Consider the following 20,409-nt stretch of genomic DNA (forward strand, 5'->3'; position numbering starts at 1 on the left):
TGTCCCGGGTCTGCCTGCTGGCCTCCTCCCTCCTCTTTGTCACAGTGTGGGTGGCATGGGCTGGGGCAGCCGTACTGACCCCAAGGACTGAGGTCTTCTGGCTCGTCTCCCGCAGGCACTCGTGCCCTGGCTGGAGGTGCCACTGGTCACCACCAAGTCCCCAGAGACCTGCCGTGCCCAATGCCTCAGCTCGGGCAGCAGTGGCCAGACAGACGGATTGTCACCATCCCTACCATTTGGTGTTTTCCCCAGTTAGTCCCCAAGTGTCCCATCATTACATGGAGCAGGGGGGAGTGGTGGGCACAGGACCTGTCCCCTGGGGGGCTGGCAGCTTTCCCAGGCCGTGCAGGATGGGGACAGACGGATGCATTTCATAATCCCTGGGACTCACCTAATCCCCAAGCACCCAGCCCCAGGCTGATCCCGTGGGACTATGCCTGATGGGGAGAGGGAGAAATAAAATATGCATCGTGCTGCAGGTTGATGCTCATTTGTGTCTTTTCCACCACCCTGAATCAGGGATCTCTCTGCCTGTCCCACTGTCCATCCATCCCAACCACAGCTGGATATGGGGAAGCACGAGGGGGCCAGCTGTGACCTCACTGCTCCGGGATAATTTACGTGGTCGAGCCCCCCCACTTCAAACAGTTTCCATCTGCCCACCGGCGCTCACTCCCAGGGTTTTCTTAATAGTCTGAGGGACTGTTCAGATGCTTGAGTATGACCAGACGACCTGAAACAGGGCGAAAAAATATGCAAGAATGGTACCCCAAATTATATAAATAATTAGAAAAGCTGAAGCCTGTTGGCAGCAGTTGGGGAGGAGGGGAGCAGTGCATGTTACCGCAGCGCAGGCTTAGCGCAGGTCAGTGCCGCCTGCAATTGGCTTTAAATAGTTTGTCGTGGCAGGTTAGCCATCTATTATAACCATCGTTAATGATTATAACCATCATTAACAGCCACTGCAAGGGCAAGGTGAGGGGGAACCTCACTAGTAGAGGGGTGAAGGGGTCATCCTGATAAAATAAATGCTCAGTTTATTGAACCAGGGGCCATGCCAGGCAGGAAGAGCCCCCAGCTGATGGCTGCACACCGGTGATGGGGACGCCTTTGCTGGGTGCTGTGGGGGTCCTGCAGCAGAGTCACTCGCTATGCTGTGCCCCAAGTGGCTCTGACCCCAGGGGGGCTTGGATGTGCCGGCTGGAATTAGCCGTACCACAGCATCCCCGGACAGCGGCACAGCCGCTCCATGCCTGGCCAGCACTGCAGAACTGGAGACATTGGCGGGGTTTAGCCGGGGGGAGCCGGGAGAGGGGCGATCACATGCTCGCCCGCCTGGGATTAGATGTGGCTGGCTGTGCCGGGGAGCCGTGCTGGCTGCTGGTGCTGTGAACCCATGGCCCCAGGCAGCGGGAGCCGGCCGCGGCAGCCCTAAGGGCTTGGCAGGGACAGGTGGCCCCGGATGATGTCCTACCTCCAGCCCCCTGGCCGGGACCTGGAGCACTTCGATGGGCTTTCTCTCATTTACTGGTAAGCAGGGCAGGATGCTGCCATGCTGGGAACAGGGCATCACTTGCTGTCTCGGACCCTGTCTTCGGGAGTGGCGTTAGCCCGTGGAAGGAGGATGCGTTCAGTGACCCCACAGCTCTTTGCAGGGTTTAATTCAATTCATTTTGGTGGCCCCTCTCCAGAGGGCAGGGACTCACAGGGGTCCCACAGCATCCAAGCTTCCCTGGGAGGGGCAGCACACAGGTGAGGCCAGTATCGGCCAGGGGTGGGGAAGGGGATTTATTTTGCAGGCAGCAGCTAGGGAAGCACCTACAGCCTCTGTGAGCAGCTATGGGTGCTCTTTCTACTGTTGCAGCCCCAGTCCTGGGCTTTCCTCTCTGGCAAAGCCAGCCTCTCCAAAGGGACCATGTCCATGAAGTGCCTGGAGGGGCAGGTGGGTGTGGAGCAGGGACGCCCATGTGGGTGCGGGGAAGGTGGTGGGCACAGTGGAGGGGATGGGAGGTGAAGGTGGGTGCTGGGTGGCTGCAGATGTCTATGTAGGGCAGAGAGAGCCGGCAGGAGTGCGGCTGTGGCCGGGGCCAGGGTTCAGAGCGTGCAGCTTTAGCCGATTAACTGGGGGTCAGTGGGCCGGATCTAGAGCCAGCGGGGGGCCCTGGCGGGCTCTTGGGGCCATCCTGAGGTTTGGCAGAGGCTTTCCTGGGCTGGCTGAGCCTGGGCATCCCTCCTGGGGACCAAGAGCCTGGGGCACTCTGCAGTCACCGGGGACCATGGACACTGCTGGGGCACGATCCGTCTCCTGTTGAAGTAGGTCATTGGACTAAGGGCTGTGGGGGGGCTGTGGGGTGGCAGCACCCCATGGGGGTGCAGGCAGGCTGGTAAGGGCAGCACCCCAGGCTGACTGCTACCTTCACCTGAGAGATTGGTTTGGGGTGCTACACCGATGCTTCCCTGCTGCTTTTGGGTGCAGAAAAAGCAGAATCCATTGCTGGTCAGAAGGAGGAAGTGCAGGACAGGCTTGACCTCGTGGGGTGTGTTTTGGGGAGCACTGCCAGGTTGGTGCCACTGATGGGTGTCAATGTTATAGGACGTAGTGTGCATACCAGGGCTGGGGACATCGCAGCAGTGCTACACCCCTGCACAGCAGCATCAGCTGCCTCACTGCGGTCCTGCCGGCATCCCTGGCTCCATGGAGCTGCTAAACCTCACTTCCCAGCACTTACAAAGCAAAAATGCTCAAAAACCATTTTCTACATTAGAAATCTGCTTATATGTCAGGGTTTTGTGTTGAAACATCCCTCAGTTTTGCCTGCTGGGATGTGCTTTGTGCGGACAGAGAGCCCTGGTTGACAGGTGGCCAGCTTTTGTGCCGGGGGACCAGCCCCCACATGCAATGGGTGCCAGCTGTGCCGGCCGGCGTTTGGCTGTCTGGCAGCTCCGCCAGGACGTGGCGGAGGGTGGCGAGCAGATGGTGGGGAGATAACACCTCCCCAGCGCTCTGATAAGTATGGTCCCGCTCTGCCACTGATTAAAAGATTGATTTCAGAGTTCAAAATAGGAATTTAATAAATAAACGTGAGCCACCAGCATCATCGGGGCACGGGGTGGCAATTGATGGGGTGTGTGGCTGGACCAGCAGCTTATCTCAGAGCACCAGTTTCTCCCAGCGGTGATACTGGCGTGACCCCACAGGGCTCTCCTCTAGGCTTTGCTCCTCTGGGGAGCAGCTGCTGGAGGCTGTAAGCAGGTTTTGCAATGGTGGCTTTTGTGCAGGAGCTTTGCCAGACCCAGTGAGAAATAAAAAAAGCCCTGAAGGTGTCCGTTGATGCTGGGCAGGTGACCTGGTTTTGGCTGGGATAGAGTTAATTTTCTTCCTAGTAGCAGGCATAGTGCTGTGTTTTGGATTTAGTATGAGAAGAATGTTGATAACATGCTGATGTTTTTAGTTGTTGCTAAGTACTGCTTATGTTAGTCAAGGACTTTTCAGCTTCCCATGCTCTGCCAGGCACACAAGAAACTGGGAGGGGGCACAGCCAGAACAGTTGATCCAAACTGACCAAAGGGCTATTTCATACCATCTGACGTCATGCTCAGTATAGAAACTGGGGGGGGGTTGGCCAGGGAGCAGCGATCGCTGCTCGGGAACTGTCTGGGTATCGGTCAGCGGGTGGTGAGCAATTGCATGGTGCATCACTTGCTTTGTATATTATTATCATCATCATCATCATTATTATATTGTTATTATTATCATTACTATTTTACTTTATTTCAATTATTAAACTGTTCTTATCTCAACCCAGGAGTGTTTCTCACTCTTACTCCTCCAATTCTCTCCCCCATCCCATCGGGGCAGGGGGAGTAAGCGAGCGGCTGCGTGGTGCTTAGTTGCTGGCTGGGGCTAAACCATGACAGCAGGTCTTGTGGCTGGACTGTGCTGTGCGTGCCATGGGTGGGTGTGGGCCCACTGCCAGCTCCTCACTGGGCACAGCTGGGGTGCAAGACTGGCCCGGCATTTTCCACAGTCCTCTTTGCATTATTATTGCTGCCATGATTATGGCTTGTGCTGGGGCCTGGGTTTAAGCATAGGGATGTTCCCAGCTCAAGGACAGGTCAAAGCTCTTCCCAAGCCTCTGCGCCGGCCTCTGCTGTGCTCCCAGCTCAGTGGCATGTTCTGAAATCTTTCACAAAAATATGTTGTTTTCCTGTCTTTCCGTACCCAGACATTTCCCTTTTCTTTCTTATGGATTCACTTGGGTGAGTTCCCTGCCATTGTTCTTGTGTTTTCCCTAATTGGGAAAATTAATCAGTTTGCTGCTCCCTTGGGGACCTGGAGAGCCTGACCCCAAGGACAGACCAGTGGCCCGGCTGGCAGAGCAGAGTCCACAGCCCCCATCAGCAACCGTCCCCTGTTAATAAGTTTATAACTGGTCCAATCCCACAGCCCAGGGGATTTAGAAAGGCAGGCAGGTTTATAATCCTGTTAACCCTTCACAGGAGCTGACACCCAAACTGGGGCTGCAGTGTGAGTCTGCAAGCAGAGCAGATCACCCACCTCATGGGAAGGGGAGGAGGAGGGAGAAAGGAAGGCTTCCCCGCAAGTGGCATGCCACTGTGCCTCAGTCCTGCTGGGGTGAAAATGAGGTGATCTCATTTGAGCTTTCCCCTGTGATTGTATTTGAATTGCATTAATCCCCATCTCAAGTGGGTATATGGGAGGTCTGGACTGGACCAGATTTTGGGGGACACTTATCTCGGCTGGGTATGGGGCTCTGGCATAAACACCTTTCCCAAAAACCTCTGGCAGGCCCAAGCCTGACATTGCTTCCATCTGAAAAAGCCTCTCTTCCTAATTACTGCTGGACAGGCTAATTAAAGAGGCCCTTTTGCCTTTTCCTCAAGCAAAGCCTTTTAGGACAGCATGGGAAAAGCTGCATGTCAATGGGGGTGTCCGTCTACGGGAAAACACTTGCAACCCCTCTCCAAGCCCCAGTGGTCTCTGAGACCAGCTCTGCCTCGACAGCTCTGCCAAGTACACACCTGCAGGCTGAGCTTCTCACTGGGCAAGAAGCACCTTCAGAAAATGCTCCAGCATGATTGATTTGATGCATATCTTTCAGGTGGGATCAGCTCCCTCCTGGAAGCCCCTGGCCCCACTGGGGTGTAGGTGTTGGGCAGGAGACCTGACTTTACACAGTGAAGGTTCATTGGGATGAGTCCCTTATGCTGAAGAAATCCACTGGTTGAGAAGGGTATTGGAAAATGGTATGAAGTTTAGAGGAAGGTGATAAAAGGAGCTGAAGAATGGAAAAGCCTGGCCAGCAGTGACAGGTGACATCTTCATCTACCTACGGTCTTGGTGGCCGGGAGGTGTTGGTTCGTGGGGCAGATGTGCTGGGAGAAGGGGGTCTTCCTCCTTGAAGAGTGAGGAGATGCATCCAGCCCAGGGTGGAGACATCTTCCTTCAACAGATGGAGAGTAAGTATTGGAAAACTGCCTTGGCTTTAAAACCTCCTCACCTCTCTATCTTTAGACTAACAAGCAGGATTTGGTTCAGGCAGGAGTGAATGGTGACCCATCAACACAAGGAGTGGGGAGATGTAAACGCTCCCTGGGAGCCACCTTCTGACCTCCATGGCCAGAGGAGATGCATGCTTGGCTGCAGGGAGTGGAGCTGGGTCAGCGAGGGGTGTAGTTAGGATGGGGTAGGGGTGCTATGGCCCAAGGAAAGGACACTGCAGAGATGAGGTGTGCAGCAATGACCGGCAGCGGCCATCTGCCTTGTGGGGAGGGCATGGATGTGCAACCATGCAGGTGGTGGTGGGAAGCAGTAGCTGCCCCTGGGCAGCCTCTCCGGTCCCCTGGGATCCCCCTCTTTGCCCCAGAGGAAGGATATGAAGGAGCACCAAGGTCTGCACAGCCATCAGGAGGAGGAAGGTGCCCATAGGGTGGGGAGACATTGATGTGTGACCACTGCCAGCCAGGTTTGTAGGGACAAACTTTTTCCATGAGTGGTGTCACCGGGAAGAGGCAGGACCCTGGGCTTGGGGGAGCAGTGTCACCCTGCTGGGGTCAGCAGCACCACTTCATCTGCTACCACCCCTCTGCCTGCCGGCAGGTGGCCAGGGAGCTGCTGATGCCCAGGGCTGGGGCAGAGGGCACTGGAGCAGGTGCGTGGAGCTGCCTGGTCCCTGGGTGCTCCCCTTAGTACCTGCCTGCTTTCTCTGCCAGTGATTTTTGGCAGCATGGTTTTGTTTGTTCCCTCTTGTGTTCAGACTTGTCTGTGAATGTCCCTGATCTTATGAGCTCATTTGAAGCAGCTCCATGGATAATATTTATGAAAACAATGTGGGCTGTGCCATGACTGTGGACAGTGTGCAGTTGCTTCCCAGCTCCATGGTAGCTTATTTATTTTGCTTGATTTATTATCAACGGTTTGTAGCTGATCCTGTAAGCAATACAATTGTATTTTCTGTTTTCTAATCGGATGCAAATGCCTCTTCAGCCTACGCTAATTTTGTTTTGTCATGAAACAAATGTTGGGTCATTATTAAGCAAGTGTCTGATGCCACCCAGGCAGCTCTTTGCCCCCACCATGGCTCCCAGCATCAATGGGACATGGGCAGAGAACATAACACAGTTCCCTGCTGAGGGCTGCACCCTCCCACCCCAAAATTTCTTACTGCTGCTTTCTGGAGCTGAAAGCCCTCAGACAGACCTCACTGCTGCTGCAGGATGTCTTTCCACCTCTAATTCCCACCCACACAAACCTGCTTGGACCCTGTTCTTCTGCTAAGCCATGCACAGAAGCTCCTTGAGGGCTCAGTGATGCTGCTGTCGGCACAACCCACCCATCCCCAGCTCTGGCATCTTTGTGCTGCTGCTTTGCCGAGCTCAGGATCCTGCCTGGAGCTGCCACCTATGTGGGGTAATTTGGTCCTGGCCAAATTGCCTATTCAGTCAGTGATGCTCGCTGCGGGACCTGTCCAGGCTGGGCATCCCCATGGGGTCTTGGCTGTGTCGGGGCTTGGCTGCTCCCCACACTGAGGGTGGCCAAGCCTGGCTGCCCCAACTGTGTCGCTGGTGTGGGGCAAACCCCTCCTGGCCCACTGGCAGAGCTGAGAGCACCATGTCCTTGTACCTGGCCCTTTCCCTTGACTTTATCATTTTGCCCTGTGTTTCTGCCAGAGATGCACCTCTTAGCTTTGCTTCTCATGCTCACCAACTTGCCTGTCCCTGTGGCTGGGTATTCTCTCTTTCTGTAGCTATTTTTTAATCATAATTCTCACAATTCCCTATCCTGCAGCCAGCACAGACCGTAGTGAGGGCCTGCCCATGAGGAGCCAGCCCTGGTTTGCGGGGACAACCATGTGTGGCTCCTCCAGCTGCAATTGCAATTTAGTGGCCACTGTTCACCTACTTTGGTGCTCATGTTGGTCTTTCCCAAGAAGCAGGGAAGGAAGGAGGCAGAAGACAGACCAAGGAAGAAATGTAGAAGACCCTTCTGTCCACAGACAGGCTAAAGGATGATTGCCCAGAAGGTCCTTCGACCAACATGTAGGGAGAGGTGGATAATAATGTAGTGGAAAATTGCATCTGCTTGTGATTTTCTGTTGGATAGAAAAGAAACTCTCTTTTTTTTTTTTTTTTTTTTGCATCCTTACCCAAACCATTATCTCTGATCCAAATGGTGATTTCTAAAGCAAGAAGGCTGAAATCTGCCCTGGGCAGTGAAGGGGGGGAACCCTCGAGGCAGCTCTCCCCTCAGGCAGCATGTTGCTTGGCTGAAGGCAGGGAGGATTGTGTAATTGGTATTTAGGAGAAAATCCAAATTTAAAATGTGCTGCCAGGAAACCTCGGCAGGGGAGAGAAGCAGGAGAAAGCATCCTTCCCATGGAGTCTGCAGATTTTCACAGAGGGATTGAAAACTAACACCCTGAAAGTCCAGGAGCCGGTCACTTCAAAGCCTGGAAGTCCAGAGGTCCTGTGTGTCATGGGGCAAACAGCCCTGTTCTGAGACAGTGATATATGTGGGTCCTCTTCAATTGGGGAAGCGGTGGAGTTGTCTTCTTGGCTGTACCACCAGCAGACAGACATCTCCTTTGATGTGCTGGAGACATTTCTTTAGTTCTAGTTTCAGACAAGGTAGCTTTTCCACCTGCTGAAGGAGCTCCATGGGCTGTGTCTTGGGCTTCACAAGCCTTCCAGATCTCTTTGCCATCAGTTGGTGCTGAAGGCTAAGTTGCATGAAAAGATTGGTTCCTGGGTTTTAGCCTCAATGTTGGTGCTAGAATTATTGAAGAGAACGATGGCTCTATTTCTTTGCTTGTATGGCCTTAACATGACCTACAGATGACCATACCTGAGCAGACAGGCTGCAAAGAACTGTTTGGCTGGGGACAGCAGGCATTGAACCCCACAGTTTCAAATAAGTGTTTCACAAGAGACAAGCCTCAAGCGATGTCTTCCCACACAATTTTGCATTTTCTGCTGGACATCTCTCTGCCCCCGTGCTGACCATGCAGTGCCAATGCTCCCAATGTCATGAAACCCACAACGTCTACCTATTGCAGGCCAGCTATTCCCAGCACTGTTTGCTTGTAGTGTGGGTAGGAAGGGCAAGGGGAGACTTGCCTGATGAGGAAAAAATAACTTTAGTGTTGGTTGTGCTTGTTGCAGCCATCCTCTTCCCCTCTTTTCTTTCTGAAACATAGACATATATACTGCCACCATCTTCCCTACCTGCTTCCTCTTGGCGATGGCCAAAGTTTGATGGTTTGGAGAAGGTGTGATGCCCTGGAGGAGGAGGAGGAGGAGGAGGCAGGATGGTGTGTAGGCATAGCCAGCCCCAGTAACAGCCTGCTTTGCCTCCTTGCTCCTCAGCAGCAAGCAGCAGCTCAGCTGGCTGCTGTGGGATGGGGGAAGAAGACCACTGCAGCAGACACAGTCGCTGGTACGTAACCCACTCCCTTTCTGTGCCTTTCCCCAGAGCTCCCAATTTCTCTCGCCCCCCACTTCCCCTTCATGATCTCTTAGGAAAATGTGTTGGAAATGCACCTGATGTGCTATATTTTGCTGTCAATGTTTTTTTACCTTATGGTCCTGCTCTAAGACTTATTTTGATTCTACTCATAGCTTCACCCACCCCTGCTTATACATGCAAGTGTTAAGTAAAGCTGAGTGATACAGTTTCACTCAACTTTTTATATTAAAAATTTCTTTCAAGCAAAAATAACTTTTTCCATTAAAAAAATAATTTTTTTCAATCAGTTCAGTGAGTTTTCAAACTAATTTTTCTAGCAGTCAGTGAAAAGGTGGACATGCAAGTTAAGCACATGTTTATATGCTGTCCAGCGCTGTGGTGTTGGTTCATACTTAATTCATGCTCCTTTCATTCACCCATTTATTTAAAAATGTAAAGTCTTGTTGGCGGTTCCCTGGGGTAAGAAGCCTGAGCTTTCCAGCTGGATTTACTTTGAGTTGCTCAGCTAGGTCCCAGCTTGGTAAAGAGCTTGAGCATATGGTGTATCCCCTTTGCCAGTCGGATGTTTGCCTTCAACACTGATTATACATAGCGGGACTGGGACCCTTGGACTCGTTATATGTGGCTTATAAATCCTTCCTGAATGTGAGCTTGAGTTTTAAAACACTAAAAAAAATTTAGAAGCTATTTTGCTAATAATTTTTCTAAATAAGACAGATGTTAATTGGCAGGAGGAGCATTAGTGTCTGATGCTTTTGCCAGGGTCAGTCTGTGTTTTGGAGGATGGAGTCAAGGATCCTTATTATATCCTATATTATTCCAAGATAAACTTGGAAGCTGAGCCCTGTTCCTCTTCTCTGAGGACCTCTCTGGTTCAATTTTTATTTACTTCACCACCTCACAGACAAATGTGTGGTTTATTGCAACATCCCACTCAGCTGGTATGAAGCATCAGCACATGGGAAGGGTGAGCATGGCTCCAGGTGCAGCTGGCAGCAGTTGGTAGGACCATGGCTGGACTGCTGAAGGATTTGGTTTCAAAGGTGCTGAGCATCCAAGCCCCAAACAAACACATGTACACTTAATGTTGAGTGTGGTAATTGTTCCCTGAGATGCAGATACCAGGGTGGATGAACTACTGAATTGCCAGGCAGGGAAATTCTCCCGTTTGCCTGCACATCTTGGGTCAGGCTGGCCTGGCTCCAGAGATCTCTCCTGCAGGCCCTCTGAAGCTGGTCAGAGAGGTCACCTTGTCCTGTTGATGTTGCCTCCAGTGCTTGTGCTATCCCTTTCCTTCAGCAGCACTGATTTATTCCAGCCAAGGCTCTGGCCCATGACTCAAAGGGGTAATTCTGTGAATTAATTTATTAGCAGAATCTCAAAGGACCTCAGAAGGTTGTACATTGAATTTTGGTGGTGGGATGGAAATTGTCTCTTACTGTGACTGGGACAATTATTAGAGGACTTAGAATATGATCATTAGTGTAACTGGCAGGAGGCTGGTGGGTGAGGGCTGCTTGGGCCTCTGTTTACAGGTGAGCTGCTGAAAAAGGTCACCCTGAGGTGGGCACAGTGCTGGGGCACTCCTGCCCCTCGACAAGCTGTGCCCTGGTGTGGACCAGCTCCCCATTGCAGGATGGAGTGTTACTGCACCCCAGGGGAGTTGAATTTGTGTGTCTGCTCTGCCACAAAACTTCCTGGCTAGCATTGACCGAGTCACTTAATACCAGAGCTGGGGGTCACTGGGCACTTGGAGGCTCCTATCTTAATGGAGCATGATGATCAGCTCTCCATGCCCTGGACATCATCTGCAGGATGGCAGGGGAAAGACCATCTCCCTGCTGTTGGGTTGCTGGGAGGATGAGTAGCTTTGTGAGGCTCTTGGTGCAGGGAAGGCTGCAGCTGTCCAGCAGACTGGGAAATGGCCCCACATACAACCCCCTGTGCTTAGTCCAATTTGGCTAAAGCCTTCGTGCAGCCATAGACTAGGCGCTGGGCATAGAATCATAGAATTGTTTAGGTTGGAAAAGACCTTTAAGATCATCCAGTCCAACCATTAACCTAACATTACCAAGTCCACACTAAACCAATTAAGGGTAGACTAGACTAAACCATGTCCCGAAGTGCCATGTCTACCCAGGGAACACTTCCAGGGATGGTGACTCCACCACCTCTCTGGGCAGCCTGTTCCAATGCTTGACCACCCTTTCCATGAAGAATTTTTTTCCTAATATCCAATCTAAACCTCCCCTGACACAGCTTGAACCCATTTCCTCTCATCCTATTGCTAACTACTTGGGAGAAGAGACCAACACCCACCTCACTACAACCTCCTTTCAGGTAGTTGTAGAGAGCAATAAGGTCACCCCTCAGCCTCCTCTTCTCCAGGCTAAACAACCCCAGCTCCCTCAGCTGCTCCCCATCAGCCCTGTGCTCCAGACCCTTCACCAGCTTCGTTGCCCTTCTCTGAACATGCTCCAGCACCTCAATGTCCTTCTTGTACTGAGGGGCCCAAAACTGGACACAGTATTCCAGGTGCGGCCTCACCAGCGCTGAGTACAGGGGGATAATCACTTCCCTGCTCCTGCTGGCCACACTATTCCTGACACAAGCCAGGATACTGTTGGCCTTCTTGGCCACCTGGGCACACTGCTGGCTCATGTTCAGCTGGCTGTCAACCAACACCTCCAGGTCCTTTTTGGCCAGGCAGCTTTCCAGCCACTCTTCCCCAAGCCTATAGCGTTGCATGGGGTTGTTGTGACCGAAGTGCAGGACCTGGCACTGAGCCTTGTTAAACCTCATACAGTTGGCCTTGGCCCATCAGTCCAGCCTGTCCAGATCCCTCTGCAGGGCCATCCTACCCTCGAGCAGATCGACACTCCCACCCAATTTGGTGTCATCTGCAAACTTACTGAGGGTGCACTCAATCTCCTCATCCAGATCATCAATAAAGATATTAAACAAGGCTGGCCCCAAAATAGAGCCCTGGGGAACACTGCTCGTGACTGGCCACCAACTGGACTTAACTCCATTCACCACTACTCTCTGGGCTTGGCTGCCCAACCAGTTTTTTACCCAGTGAAGACTACGCCTGTCCAAGCCATGAGCTGCCAGCTTCCCAAGGAGAACATTATGGGAGACTGTGTCAAAGGCTTTGCTAAAGTCCAGGTAAATGACATCCACAGCCTTTCCTTCATCCACCAGGTGGGTCACCAGGTCATAAAAGGAGATCAGGTTGGTCAAGCAGGACCTGCCTTTCACAAAACCCATGCTGGCTGGGCCTGATCCCCTGGTTGATCTGCACTTGCCTGTTGAGTTCACTCAATATGAACCTCTCCATAATCTTTCCTGGCACCGAGGTCAGGCTGACAGGCCTGTAGTTCCCCGGGTCCTCCTTCTGGCCTTTCTTGTAGATGGGCGTCACACTGGCAAGCCTCCAGTCATCAGGGACCTCCCCTGTTAAGCAGGACTGCTGATAGATGATGGAAAGTGGCTTGGCAAGCTCCTCTGCCAGCTCCCTCAGTACTCTCAGGTGGATCCCATCTGGCCCCATAGACTTGTGAGTGTCCAGATGGTGTAGCAGGTCGTTAACTGCTTCCTCCTGGACTATGAGGGCTCCATTCTGCTCCCCATCCCTGTCTTCCAGCTCAGGGGGCTGAGTACCCTGGGGATGACTGGTCTGGCTATTAAACACAGAGGCAAAGAAGGCGTTAAGTACCTCAGCCTTTTCCTTGTCCCCGGTGACAATGTTCCCCGCCACATCCAGCAAAGGATGGAGATTCTCCTTGGCTCTCCTTTTATTGTTGATGTACTTATAGAAACCTTTTTTATTATCTTTTACAACAGTGGCCAGATTGAGTTCTTGCTGGGCTTTTGCTTTTCTAATTTCCTCCCTACAAGATCCCTGTACTCTTCCTGAGTTGCCCGCCCCTTCTTCCAAAGGCGGTAGACTCTCCTTTTTTCCCTGAATCCCTGCAAAAGCTCCCTGTTCAGCCAGGCCGGTCATCTTCCCTGCTGGTTGGTCTTACAGCACACGGGGACAGCCCACTCCTGTGCCGTTAAGACTTCCTTCTTGAAGAAGGCCCAGCCTTCCTGGACCCCTTTGCCTTTCAGGACTGCCTCCCAAGGGACTTTCCTAACCAGCGTCCTGAACAGGCCAAAGTCTGCCCTCTGGAAGTCCATGGTAACAGTTTTGCTGCCCCTCCTCTTAACATTGCCAAGAATTGAGAACTCTATCATACCATGGTCACTAAGCCCAAGACGGCCTCTGACCACGACATCTCCCACAAGCCCTTCTCTGTTAGTAAACAGCAGGTCAAGTGAGGCACCTCCCCGGTAGGCTCGCTTACCAGCTGCATCAGAAAGTTATCCTCCACACACTCTAAGAACTTCCGAGACTGTTGCCTTTCTGCTGCGTTGTATTTCCAGCAGATGTCTGGCAAGTTGAAGTCCCCGACAAGAACAAGGGCTGGTGATTGCGAGACTTCTGCCAGCCGCTTGTAGAATGCTTCATCTATCTCTACGTCCTGGTTGGGTGGTCTATAGCAGACTCCCAACAGGACATCTGCCTTGTTGACCTTCCCCCTCATCCTTACCCATAAGCACTCAACCTTATCATCACCACTGATGAGCTCTATACAGTCAAAACACTCCCTAAAATACAGAGCCACCCCACCGCCTCTCCTTCTTTGCCTATCCCTTCTGAAGAGCTTATAGCCATCCAGTGCAGCACTCCAGTCATGGGAGTCGTCCCACCACATTTCTGTGATGGCGACTATGTCATAGCTATCCTGCTGTACAAGGGCTTCCAGCTCCTCCTGTTTGTTGCCCATGCTATGTGCATTGGTGTAGATGCACTTGAGATGGACTATCGATTTCGCCCCCAATATTGCCATGCCGCCCCAGGCTCCTCACTAGCGAGCCCGTTTATATCCCCTTCCACCTTCAAACCTAGTTTAAAGCCCTCTCAATGAATCCTGCCAACTCATGGGCGAGGATCCTTTTCCCCTTTAAAGACAGCTGATCTCCATCAGTGACAGTGGACATCTCCAACAGACAGTGGAACAGCTGAACTTACTTTGTATTAAGAAGGAAATTCTGTGGGCTTGAAAAGATGCTAAAAGAAAAAAAAAAAACCAACCCTAAACCCCTAAGTGCTACAGTCTGTTATTAGTTCCAAAGCTTTGCTACAGATTTTAAGCCTTTAGGGATGGTAAGCACACATGTCCTTCACCGAACACTGCCCTTCATCCCTGGAGGGGCTGTTCCCAAAGACACACAATAGGATGCATCCAAATAATCACCCCATTGTGTTAATGATGAGTGCGACAGCCCTGCTGGGGGGGCTGGCGGAGCTCCCTCCCTGCTTGTTTGGGAAGGCGCTTGCGATGGGCCGTGTTGGCTTTGGCTTGCGTAAGCTTTAATCTAAAGTTGGAGATGTTTTTAGCTGATCTGTGTTAATGTTGGGTGGAATTAACATGCATATGGGGAGACCACGTGACCCCCTCCAACCTCCCCCTCCCCCCGTTTTTTTTTCCTCATCGCTTTAACGGATTCCTGCCAAATCAGAGTGGCTGGTGCCCGGCAGGGCTGGGCTGCCGCCACCAGCAAGATGCCTGCCGTCTCTGTCCTTTACAAGGGAGCCATCATCATCAGCAGGTAATCCCCCCTGCAGCCGGGGCAGGAATTGGGGAGGGGGCATGGGGCAGCCCTGGGGGTCCCAGTGGCCACCTCTAGGCAAGGGTCATCTGCTGTGGCTTCTCCAGGACCAGGGTTCAGCGGCAGAAATGGCTTGCGTGCAGCAGAAAGAGCCGAGGACATCATCACTAGTGCCTGTTAGTGGGTTTCTTGCGTCTCTAGCATTAGCGAAGCTCACTTCTGCTCCACTGTTGTGCATCAAGTTGGGGATAAAAGTTGATCATATCAAGCAGGCATCTGCTTTACCAAAACCTCTGTCCTTATGTCACATTTCAGCCTGGTTTGAGCTATTTCTGTTTACTCATGGTGGAGTTTCCTCAGTGATTTGCTCAAAATACTCTGAAAATCCTGGATGGTAAATTGAACCAGTCTGGGCCCAGGGCTGCTCTGGCTTCCTGGGACACCTTCAGGCTCCATTTTCTGACAGCCAGATGTGGCCAGTTGTTTGTCCAGTCTCTTGAATATGTGAAACATTGCAAGAATATCAAGGGGACGTATTTTTAATGAGGAGAAAAAGCTTCCAGTCTGAATCTTAGAGGTGGGTGTTACTGACTTTGCAGATAGCTTGATATTTTGAGAGGTATTTTGGATGCCTGCAAAGAGAAGTCCCAGAGGTTTATTCCTCCCCTGTGTCCTGCTGGACTTGGAGGAGCCTGTTGTGCCCCATGGTATCGTCCCTCCTTAGCTGTATCCAGATTTGGGATCTGATATTGATTCAAAAACTTCTTTTCTCTTGTGACTTAAATCCTCACCCCTGGTTTCCCACCTGGCATGCCTGGCTCTGAGTTTGTCAGATCAAGGTCCACCCATCCTCATGTTCATCCATCCTCATGGAGGTGACCACCAGGGACCACCCAAGGAGGAGAAGCACTGGTGGTCCCAGGTTTGGAGTCCAGGGTCCCCAGCTAGGGCAGAGTGGAGCTTTCAGTGTCATTTATCTGGGATGCCCACCTTGTGGGTGTTTAGGGAGAGACTGTGGGGCAGTTGGGAGAGTTACTTGGCACTTGAGAAACTCAGGTGTCTGATGCTCTTGCACCCACTTTGGCTTGCGATGAGATGCTCCCACCCTCGACCTGGTGAAGTAGGGACTTGAAGCAGCTCAGCAGATCTTGCATCCCCCTTTTCCAGACCCACTGCCAGAGGCATGGAGACTGCCTGCATTGCAAAAACTTGGGAGCGGATCTCACCCGGCTGTCTTCATTACAGGCTGCCTGTATTTGTGAAACTGGTTCATTCCCAGAACACTGGTCTGAGATCTGATCTCATTTCCCGGGAGCTGGACAGCTGTCCGGCCCCATTAATCTGGGGTAATGAATCACAGACAGGTCCATCAGATTTGCTGGGTGGGGAGGATGATGTCCAGCCCTGCACATATTCTCTCATTTATCTGTATAAACTTTGTGGGGGGTGGGAGGGGAGTTTCTCTTTGCCAGTGTGGGCTTAATATGCAGGGCTGTGTCCCTCAACCTGCGTGGCTACATCGTTCTGTGGGCAATGTCTGGGGTGGTGGGAAGGATGTAATTTTGCACATGTTGTTTGAGCACCTGTGTATCTGTTTATCTGAGCCCATGAAAGAAAGATGCTTCTCTTCTCTCTCCCAGGACGCTCATGGGACCATACGGGATGGATCGAACCATGCACTGCTTTGATTTCTATGACTGTGCAAATGGGCTAGGTGAGTACTGAACCTCTGCAAGGGACATCGGGGTGGGCTGGGACAGCTTGAACATACCCCCTGTACCCAGCGTCCATGTTATGATATGCCTCCCTATGTGAAGTTTGATATCTCACAGAAATGCTGGGTTTTGTGCCTGCCTGTGTTGAGCATCTGATAGCACCTTTTGCAGCTGGGAGGTTAAAATAAGGTCAAAATCCTGACTAATTCCCTGCTGATGGTTAGCAGCCGCAGAGCTGAGAGCTGTGCAGGAGCATGGGGCCAGAGCCCCTCCCCTGAGCAGAACAGGGGGGAAAAAGGCTTTTCAGAATTTTCTGCTGAATTAATTAAATTAAAATTTAAAATTAAAAAAATTGGGGGAAAAAAAAAAGTCCCAAGCACTTCCCAGCTGGCTGCCCCTGACCCACTGCAGGCAGGCCCCCGCAGGGACACCACCCCAACGGGTGATGCAGGGTGCTGCAGCTCTCCTGGGGACTGGGCTGTATGAGTTGTTTTTGGAAAGTTTGTCCCACGGGTAAGGGTATGAGCGCTGAGCGAGTCAGGCGTCCTTCCACGGTGCTCTGAACATCAATGCATGGAAGAGAAGGGAAAAGAGATGGTCATATCCATCAGAAAGTGAGAAATAGCCACAGGTTCATGAAACTCAGCCTGAAAGGATCTGGTATAGCATCTCATCTGACCACTGTGTATCCAGCAGCATAAATACTGGTGCTCTTTCATGGACTTTATAAAAAATTGCAATCCTGCATCAGGATTTCTCAGGGCCCACCATGCTGTCTCCTCCATAATTTTTAATTGCGAGTGCAGCCCATCATCCCGCAGAGCAGCTGTGGGCCCCTTAGTGACCATTTGGGGACCCCTCCCAAGAAGTCAAACTCACCAGAGAAACAAGGTCAGGTTTCCTGAGACCTGAGATTAATTATAGATTCATTATTGGTTGTTTCAGCTCTTGGGTAATGGGACTTTCTGCCATGGAGGGAAGGCTTTGCTGATTCCTCTCCTGGTCTTCTGTTCATGATGTTCACAGGAGCTCAGAGAAATGTCTCTGCTCAGTGAATGATATTTTAATCTCCAGAGGTGGATTTGGTTGAGTTGATGGGATTTTAGCTGTTGGGTTAGATTAGCTCATTAAAGGAGGAGACCAGAAAAGCCTGACCAGGCTGCTGCTGACCTCTGGAAGAGGTGCACAGATGTTACAGCCCACTGTGAGCCACTTTGCTGGGTCCCAGTACTCCTCCTTTCTCCCAGTCTGTGGCCAGAGGGTCTTTTCAAGGTCTTGCAGACCTTCTACAGGGTCTTGCGATGTGCTGCAGGAATGATGTAGATTTTCTAATGCCATCATCAGCTTTCTTCATCCTCTCTTGTGAGGCTTGAAATGCTCAAGACAAGTGGTCATCCTCCAGAAATCACCATCTCTGCTGAGGACCAAGTGGTGTTTGCAGGAGCCCCATGTCTGCCATAGGTGTAGTTGCTCAGAATATGTTTTTTGGGGAAAAAAAGGTGCCTCCATGAGTTTCTTATGTTCAGATGCAGGTGTTATTCTAGCAGAGTTTCTTTAGGGCAGCATCAGCCTGCTCAGTGCCAGCGTGGCAGGTCAGCGTTTGGCCCCAGGTCTGTTGCTCTGTGGCTTTAGGTGGAAACCCACATGTGAACCTCAGCAGAAGTTCAAAGGGGTTACCTGGCAGCTCCTAAAACCTGAACTTTGAATTAAAGAATAGCCATCAAAGGGAAGTGCTGATTAAGAAGCAGTTCTCAGAAACACTGAGATCCCATTATCTTGACCTTCATCTTCTTAGGACAGGGCAGTGAGTGATTCACCTCCAATCTGTCCCTTCCTCCAGACAGAAGAAGCTGGCTGGGGCTGCAAGATCAACAGAGGGATTAAGGGAAATGTAATTGAACATTGCTATCTTAGGCGCAAAGCGGGCAGCCTCTCTCTGTGCGGACCTCTGGGAGCGCGGCACAGTGTCCGGTGGCGTCAGGATGTGCCAGAGATGATCACAGTTGGGCTAAACAACCAGATTAGCCAGGACACCCCTTGACCCCTGGTATAGGAGCAGGGAGCAGGTGAGATTATAGCCTGAGAAGTTGAGAACTGTGACACTGGCATTAGTGGGAGTGGGATTACATGTGCCAGAGAAGCTCTGAGAGTCTGGAAGAAATGTATAGGATCATTAAGAATCTCAAGAAAACACCATCTCGGTCAGTCTAACCTGTATTCCCACCTGGAGTTTCCCCATAAACATTTATTGTGCAAAAGAGAAAATAGTGGGGACATGGGCATCAGCTCCAGGACCTTTGCCAGAAAGGAAAGATTAAAGACAGAGATCCAAAATAGGCTAGATTATCTGGCCCTAAGTATGACTTAATAAGCATTATACTGGGACTTTGATGCTGTGATAATTAAAGAGCCGTTATTTACCTACAGTGGGTCCCAAATAAAAATTTGATTGAAATAAGTGTTTATAAAATACAAGGATTCCTAGGAATGCTACCACCACAATCTTTGATGATTCGGGTTTGTTGCCATCAGTCCTGGGCTGTCCCATGGCTCGGTCCAAGCCCTGGCTGGGGTGAGCCCTTCCTCCTCCTCCTCCTCCCCACCCTGGTAAGGACTCCCCGGTGCATCTCTCGGGGGGCAGGACTGGCATCTGCCTGCCTCCACAGCAAGGCGACAGGTGGGAGGGCAGCGTGGGCAGAGCCTGGCAGCACCCAGCCAGATTGCCAACAAGGGTTTTTTCCTCCCCCCTGTCAAAGTTTGAATGTGTCTGGGAGCAATACTGTGAGTAATCACTGATTTTTAATAACAAGATCGGATCTTCTCCTGACATCGTTGGGGATAAAGGAGGATTTGTAGATACTTCAGCTATATTAAGACATTATTACAATTGATTTGTGGACACAAAAGGGAAATAAGTCATTATTGATTTGATATCTTGGCAGAGGAGCCTATCACAAGCAGGTCCTGCTGGGTGATGCTATAGCTGTGCCTCTTCTGAGATGCAGATTTTTACATGATTTGTCTAATGTGTTTGATCATTCCTAATCACTTCATGTTCCAATGTGAAGAAAGACATATAACAACTTCTTGAGTAATCACCTTGGCTTAAGCCGGACTTCCAGTGTCCTCCCCATCCAGGGGAACTGATGGAACTTTGCCTCTGCAGGATCCCCCAGGCCAGGTGTTTCCCAAATCCATCCCAAGTGCGAGCTTACTCCCCAGGGTCTCTCTGCCAGCTGGTGGCAAAGCCTGTCAGGAGCTGAGAAGCTTTCCAGCTGAGCAACCTCGGTGATGAGCAGGTTTTATGTTCTGTCAGTGGGCTTTGGGGCTGCAGTATCTCTTTCCTGCTTTGGTCCACAGGTGCCTGACCTGCCCCCATGCCTCAGTGAGGCTCGTGCTGCTCAGATGCCTCTTTTGGGCAATATTTCAAATTTTAGTGAATTTCTTAAAATGCAATGGAGAACAACATTGGTGCCTTTTCCTGAGGTGTTTTGCCATGAGTTTCCACTGCCATTGGTAAAACAGCTCCTCTTGGACCCCTGGGGGATGTATGGTTTAACACATCAAGCCCAGGGAATAAACTCTAGTTGGGGATGGGGCTGTAGTTTTGTGCTTGGGAGAAGCAGCAATTGGTGCATATGGGAATGAAATGAAAAATTGTGATAAATCTGTTTTTAATCACAATTTTAATGTAAGGTGACTTGAGAGACAAGGTCTTTCCCTAGAGGTGGCTGAAAACTGTGAGGGTCCTTAGAGCAGAGCTTGGGTTATAAAGTGAAGGGAACTAGGGATGGAAACAGTGCCATTGTCCTGAGTAATCCCAATCCAGGGTCCACTCCTCTTCCCTGCTGCTCATTTCAGAAAGGGTTCTTATGTTTTGGGGAAGAAGCTGTGCTCTGCTCTCCTGGAGGGAGGCGTTTCTTGCAGGCATCACTTTGTGCATCTCAGGACCCCACCAAGGCTCAGAGCAGCTCATCAGCCCAGGGCAGTAGCCAGAGGACAAAGCTGGCTTCATGCTGGCAGTGGCCCTCTGTGGTGGTTTGATCCTGG

At 51.2% G+C, this 20,409-nt stretch overlaps 1 protein-coding gene across 1 annotated transcript in view; it reads left to right on the top strand.

The window, feature by feature from the left end:
• The first annotated feature begins 1,462 nt into the window (after positions 1–1,462).
• LOC142594608 (syntaxin-binding protein 4-like) overlaps positions 1,463–20,409 on the top strand; it is a 50,173-nt gene continuing 31,226 nt past the window's right edge. Inside the window, exons 1-2 of the mRNA XM_075719218.1 lie at positions 1,463–1,530; positions 16,285–16,358. Coding sequence (XP_075575333.1) covers positions 1,463–1,530; positions 16,285–16,358 — 142 coding nt within the window. The remainder of the gene's footprint in view (positions 1,531–16,284; positions 16,359–20,409) is intronic.

Source organism: Pelecanus crispus, chromosome 11 (genome assembly GCF_030463565.1).
Source record: "Pelecanus crispus isolate bPelCri1 chromosome 11, bPelCri1.pri, whole genome shotgun sequence".
Lineage (NCBI taxonomy): Eukaryota > Metazoa > Chordata > Aves > Pelecaniformes > Pelecanidae > Pelecanus > Pelecanus crispus.